The sequence below is a fragment of the Oncorhynchus gorbuscha genome, linkage group LG03 (genome assembly GCF_021184085.1).
Source record: "Oncorhynchus gorbuscha isolate QuinsamMale2020 ecotype Even-year linkage group LG03, OgorEven_v1.0, whole genome shotgun sequence".
Classification (NCBI taxonomy): domain Eukaryota; kingdom Metazoa; phylum Chordata; class Actinopteri; order Salmoniformes; family Salmonidae; genus Oncorhynchus; species Oncorhynchus gorbuscha.
The window spans coordinates 47,951,260-47,958,065 of NC_060175.1; the positions used below are offsets into that span (position 1 = coordinate 47,951,260).

The 6,806-nt window shown below is 42.9% G+C and overlaps 1 protein-coding gene across 1 annotated transcript; it reads right to left on the reverse strand.

The window, feature by feature from the left end:
- Positions 1-2,020: 2,020 nt before the first annotated feature.
- On the reverse strand, positions 2,021-6,597 carry LOC124020577 (potassium channel subfamily K member 15-like). Its single transcript, XM_046335819.1, has 2 exons — positions 6,258-6,597; positions 2,021-3,723 (listed from the first exon to the last, which is right to left on the reverse strand). The coding sequence occupies exons 1-2, from the start codon at positions 6,538-6,540 to the stop codon at positions 2,768-2,770; spliced, it is 1,239 nt and encodes a 412-aa protein (XP_046191775.1). The 5' UTR covers positions 6,541-6,597; the 3' UTR covers positions 2,021-2,767.
- Between the last annotated feature and the right edge of the window lie 209 nt (positions 6,598-6,806).

Consider the following 6,806-nt stretch of genomic DNA (forward strand, 5'->3'; position numbering starts at 1 on the left):
CATGAACACAGACCGCAATGAATGTGAGGAGGCACCAGATGCATCAGACAGAATAAAGTACAGTGCTATCTGCAATATTAATGGAGTCATTATGGAAATGAGGTTATTGCTTTCATCAGTTACAAAACCACACACAGATGCAGATGAATTGATCTTCCTCGTCATTTAGCCTGGCCTATTCGGTTTGTTCACAAATATCTCCCCAAATTACTGTTGACTGAATTGTAAATCTTTAACTCCAGTTCACTTATCAATGAATGACATTGTGGTGTTCCAATGCACGTCTAATGATCAGCAGCGACCTTTTTCACTGTGTACTAACTGTCCCAGTCACGACAGTTCCAAACAATCACATCACTGGAAATGTATTTGAGGACTTCGGAATAGTAAAATAAAAAATACAGTTGTCAACTTTTGGTGATAAAAGTTTATTATTGTGCACACAACTCAAACAATCAAAGAACAGTAGTTTCTATCATGCAGTCATTATAACCAACTGAAGCCTAATCTTGTACCGGGAACAATACAGACTTTGGGTTCAGCATCATGGTCAGCGTCTGAAAGCACTAGTGATGTCTGGTGGTCACTGCACAGTGGAGTTATATCTACGGTCAAGGATTCACACATACTTTATTTCAAGCCTTATGTTATGGTTGAGAACTTCAGGGAAAAACCAACAGGAATAGGAGGGGATCCCATTGGAAACTAGATTAAAGCACCACTGTTTATGTAGTGTTACTGTGATGCTCTGTAAGGCTGCATTTAGACAGGCAGCCTAATTCTGATATTTTTATCACTAATTGATCTTTTGACCTAACAGGTCAGCTCTCAAAAGACCAATTAGTGGGGAAAAAAATTGGCATGCCCGTCTAAACGCAGCCTTAGATTCATGTAGAATAATTCACTTCAATCTCCCATCTCCTTGTCCATGGTACAGCCATATTGGTACAGGTAATTTCAGAATTTCAATAACTGATCTTTAGACCAATGATGCCCCCTAGTGTTCAAAAAATATGAACAAGCACAAGTTAATTTAAGATTTAAAGACTGCTGCCACTAGAGGTCCCTGTAATCACCTCATGAATGTACACCTGCTGGAGCAGAAACTATGGCCATGCTGTAGTTTGAAGAAACGGATCTTAACAGCATATAATTAGCATGTTTAGTGGCAGTTGTTTTTGTTAAAATATAGTTGCTGTTGTTACTCAGAGATCACAGTCAATACTACTCACAAGAGGTCTTCTCAGGTCCAGAAAGTTGGACCCGGACCCAAACAAACCCAAGGACAATCAGACCCTGACACGAACAGACCCGATCATAAAAATAAATATAAAAGGGGGGACCCGGATGGTCAGACCTGAATACAAATGGCCTGGACAACAACCAGACCTAGACCCTAATGGGTCCGGGTTTAGACCATACCCAATTGGACCCGAGTGACAAAAGAAATATGCAAGTTGCTCTTTTGCTTAACATATATGTTGGCATGGCCTTCTATAAGTCCATAAAAGCACAATATTAGCATAAAATAAATATGCTATAGACCAGAGGTATCTATGATTTCCTCCCTAGTGTTCCTCCTCGAGAGCGCCAGGGAGCGCTCGGTGTGGGGGTACTGTCATGTTTTGTCTTAGATTGTCTTGTCATTTTTTAGGTTCGTTCCCCTTTTTCTCTCTCCTTCCTCTCTCTCTTCTCTCTACTGAGTTCCTATTCCCCTAATCAATCTTACACTATGAGGTCTATTTGGGTCTATCAGCTGTAGTTACATAAACCCGAGACCCAATGACAATCAAACAGGACCCGACCCAGACCCGAGGGAAAAGTTTGAATTTTGGATCTGGACACGCTTGGATCTTGGGTATTTGGGTTTGGGTGGACCCGTGAAGCTCTCTACTTCTCACATCCCTTCTTCCTCCCACTGACTGTTCCTCTTCAGCCACCGTTTTACACTGCAGAGCACTGGGGATGGACACATTACCAAGGGAACCAGCCTCAACAGCAGAGAGTGCACTGCCTAGAAGAAATCAACAGATTATTACAGACTAGAAATAAGCTGCAGGTCGAAGGTGACATCATGAAGGAACGTCTGAGATTAAAAATATGAATTGGTTTGAATAGCCCCACCTGTGGCTCTCTCTCTCCCTCATCAGTGTTACACATCCTCATTAGGTAGTCTATCGTGATGAAACGTAGAGATGGTAACAAGTCTATTCATACAACACTTTTAGATATTTTATCATTTATGTGTAATGTAAGCTATTGCTCAATAAGCAAATGAATGCAGGTCTGGGGAACAGATCTTTTCCTCTTGTGTGCTGTAAAGTACTTCCATCGTAATGCCCATATTTTCAACTTTCATTCATTTGTCAAGAAAGCATTTACTACTAATAATGGAAATTCCTTCAAGATAATGAACATATTGAAGATGTATTACATTTTTATTTCACAATTTTATACAATCTTTACCTGTATAAATCATCTCTTTATCTATAGAAAAAAATGCAATTGCAAAATACAATGCAGAACAGGATATCTGTAAAAGCTACATTTTGACTGTAAAAATAAACAGAAACCTCTAAATGCTACCTTTTTTTAACAGGAAAAACAAACAATTTGTTCCACCTTCAGAGAATCAGTAGCATCTCTATCTGCACTGTATTCCTCTCAGAGATTCACATCAAAAGATAAGAACAAAGGCAACTTCAGTCCAGAGTCAATCCCAACAATCCAGGTAGCTATACTGACTTCCTCCGTGTGTGAGGACTGCTCATCCCCAGGAAAAGGGCACCGCTGCTGGGGGAGGACTGGGCTGAGGTGCCCCTGGAGCTGCAAGAGGCTTCATCCACCCTGTAGGAGATGGAGTTGTAGAAGAGAGGGTTGCTGTGACAGCCTGAGTGCTCACAGCGGGATGGAAAGGGGCTGTCACAGGCACACAGCCTGAAGCACATACAGGAGCAGAGGGCGCTGATGCAGAACTCAGGGTGCTTAGCAGATTCCCTGACCCCAGGGGTCCCCCTGAGCTCCTCAGATGGACAAAGGATGAGGTTGGTACGACTGGTGCCTCCATCCATGGAAAGGGAGAAGTTACAGCGGCTACTATGCCCATCCTCAGCTTCTTCTGCTCCATCCCATCAAATCTGTCCCGTGCTGATGCTTCCACATCTGCCTCCTCCACCGCCTTCCCACCCCATGGCCTCGTAGGCACTGCTGCCTGCTCCTCTCGCTCCACCTCCAGGCTCCTGGTTCCCTCCTGTGTGCTGTAGGTGAGGAAGCGCAGCACCACCAGGTTCAGGAAAGCCCCGATCACAGCCAGCCCCACCAGGATGTACATGAAGCTGAAGGCCACATAGGGAATCCTTCTCTGGAGGGCCTCCTTCTTCTGCAGGGCCACAAAGTCCCCGAAGCCGATGGTGGTGAGCGTGATGAAGCAGTAGTAGTAGGCATGGAAGAAGGTCCAGCCCTCAAAGTGGGAGAAGGCTGCTGCCCCAACACAGAGGGTGCTCATGCAGGACAGGAGGCCAACCAGCACCATGTTCCCCATGGACACGTCAGTCCACCGTAATCCCATGCAGCACTTGAGCCTGCAGAGGAGGTAGCGGACTAACGTGTTGATCCTCTCCCCCATGCTCTGGAACATGACCAGTGTCAGTGGGATGCCCAGAACAGCATAGAACATGCAGAATGTCCTGCCAGAGTCTGTGCCTGGAGCAGCATGTCCATAACCTGCAGAATATCATAGTTATAGACACATGTCCATTACGAAAACATATTGCTGTCAGAGTGCAGTATGACTGCAGTTATTCTACAATTACTGTGTCCAACCATCACAGTCGACTGTAGTTACTGCACTTTTATTACAGCTTCAAATCTGCAAACGTTTTTTTTGTAAGGGGTGTGTACATGGACACACAGACAAACACAGTAACTCGTTAAAACATTTGTTATAGATATATAGATATACAGTACCAGTCAAAAGTTTGGTCACAACGACTCATTCAAGAGTTTCTTTATTTTTACTATTTTCTACATTGTAGAATAACAGTGATGACATCAAAACTATGACATATGGAATCATGTAGTAACCAAAAAAGTGTTAAACAAATCTAAATATATTTTAGATTTTAGATTCTTCAAAGTAGCCCTTTGCCTTGATGACAGCTTTACCTTGATGACAGCTTTACACACTCTTGGCATTCTCTCAACCAGCTTCACCTGGAATGCTTTTCCAACAGTCTTGAAGGAGTTCCCACATATGCTGAGCACTTGTTGGCTGTTTTTCCTTCACTCTGCGGTCCAAGTCATCCCAAACCATCTCAATTGATTTGAGGTTGGGTGATTGTGGAGGCCAGGTCATCTGGTGAAGCACTCCATCACTCTCCTTCTTGGTCAAATAGCCCTTTTTAATTTTATTAATTAAACTTTTATTTAACTAGGCAAGTCAGTTAAGAACTAATTCTTATTTACAATGACAGCCTAGTAACAGTGGGTTAACTGCCTTGTTCAGGGCAGATTTTTAGCTTGTCAGTTCTGGGATTCGATCTAGCAACCTTTTAGTAACTTGCGCAATGCTCTAACCGCTAGACTACCTGCCGCCAAATAGCCCTTACACAGCCTAGAGGTGTGATCGGTCATTGTCCTGTTGAAAAACAATAGTCTCACTAAGTGCAAACCAGACAGGATGGCGTATCGCTGCAGAATGCTGTGGTAGCCATGCTGGTTAAGTGTGCCTTGAATTCTAAATAAATCACAGACTGTGTCACCAGCAAAGAAACCACACACCATCACACCTCTTCCTCCATGCTTCACGGTGGGAACCACACATGCAGAGTGTCACGGCCGTTAAAAGATGAGGACCAAGGTGCAACATGGTGAGCGTACATTTTCTCTTTATTTGGAAAATGACGCCGAACAAAACAATAAACACTACAAAAACAAACCGTGAAGCTAAAGGCTACACTTCCCAACAAACACAGGTGGGAAAAGGGCAGCCTAAGTATGGTTCTCAAACCTACAAACATAGAACTACACAACATAAAACATAGAATACCCACCCCAACTCACGCTCTGACCAAACCAAAATAGAGACATAAAAGGATCTAAGGTCAGGGCGTGACACAGAGATCATATGTTCACCTACTCTGCGTCTCACAAAGACATGGAAGTTGGAACCAAAAATCTCAAATTTGGACTCATCAGACCAAAGGAAAGATTTCCACCAGTCGAATGTCCATTGCTATTGTTTCTTGGCCCAAGCAAGTCTCTTCTTCATATTGGTGTCCTTGAGTAGTTGTTTCTTTGCAGCAATTCGACCATGAAGGCCTGATTCATGCGGTCCCTTCTGAACTGTTGATGTTGAGATGTTTCTGTTACTTGAACTCTGTGAAGCATTTGTTTGGGCTGAATTCCGAGGTACAGTTAACTCTAATGAATGTATCCTCTGCAGCAGAGGTAACTCTGGGTCTTCCTTTCTTGTGGCAGTCCTCATGGGAGCCAGTTTCATCATAGCGCTTGATGGTTTTTGCGACTGCGCATAAAATAAACTTTCAAAGTTCTTGACATTTTCCGCATTGACTAACCTTCATGTCTTAAAGTTATGATGGACTGTCGTTTCTCTTTGCTTATTTGACCTGTTCTTGCCATAATATAGACTTGGTCTTTTACCAAATAGGGCTATATTCTGTATACCAACCCACAACTGGTTGGCTCAAACATTAAGAAGGAAAGAATATTGGTGACTAACTTATGAAGCTGGTTGAGAGAATGCCAAGAGTGAGCAAAGCTGTGATCAAGGCAAAGGGTGGCTACTTAGAACAATCTCAAATCTCAAATATATTTTGAATTGTTTAACACTTTGTTTTATTACTACATGATTCCATATGTGTTATTTCATAATTGTGACGTAATTCACTATTGTTCTACAGTGTAGAAAATAGTCAAATAAAGAAAAACCCGGAAATGATTAGGTGTGTCCAAACTTTTGACTGGTGCTGTATATATAGGGGTCTATGTTATTTTACTCTCTAGAACAGTAGTATCTGTCATGCAACCCTTTATAACTTCCAGTTTTGCTAATAATTCAAACCAAAGTGCCGCACCAGTCACTCTGCGCCCTTAAGGATAAACTCTAGGCTAGAGGATTTTTTTTATTTTTTTACATGTAAAAACAGATTTGTTGTGGTTAGTCATACCAGTATGCATGGTTTAATTTACAGAGCAAAGAAACCCATAAAACATCAAGACATATCAAATTAACTTACCAATTGTTGTGATAACAGTGATGGCAAAGTAAAAAGATCCCGCAAATTTCCACTGTCTCCCCGCGCGATGTGGCTCCGACTGTAGAACCACTCTCTCTATCTCCCGGTAGTCGTCCTGAGTTAATCCATACTTCTTCTTCAGCTCATTGAGCTTTTGTTCCAGGATTTTTTTCTTCGAGCTCTCGGTCTCGGACTCGAGGGCGTCGAACACCGCGGCTCCCACAAGCAGGTAGGATATCATACACAGGATGAGAGAAAGGGTCCGAATGTTCTGCACCTTCATCCTCACTCCGAGCGAACTGGAGTGGGCACTGAGAGGAGAGTGGGTGTGTTCCGGAAGAGAGACCTGGAGTGGGCACTGAGAGGAGAGTGGGTGTGTTCCGGAAGAGAGACCGGTGGACACGACAATTCTGTTAGAACCAAGAGCGCATGAACTCATTCATCCATTCACATACGAATTAAGAGTGGCCTACATAGTTGATTGATATAACTCATCAGTGGCCTAGGCTTATAGTATTATGGTAGATTTAAGGTAAATGTGCCGCTCTC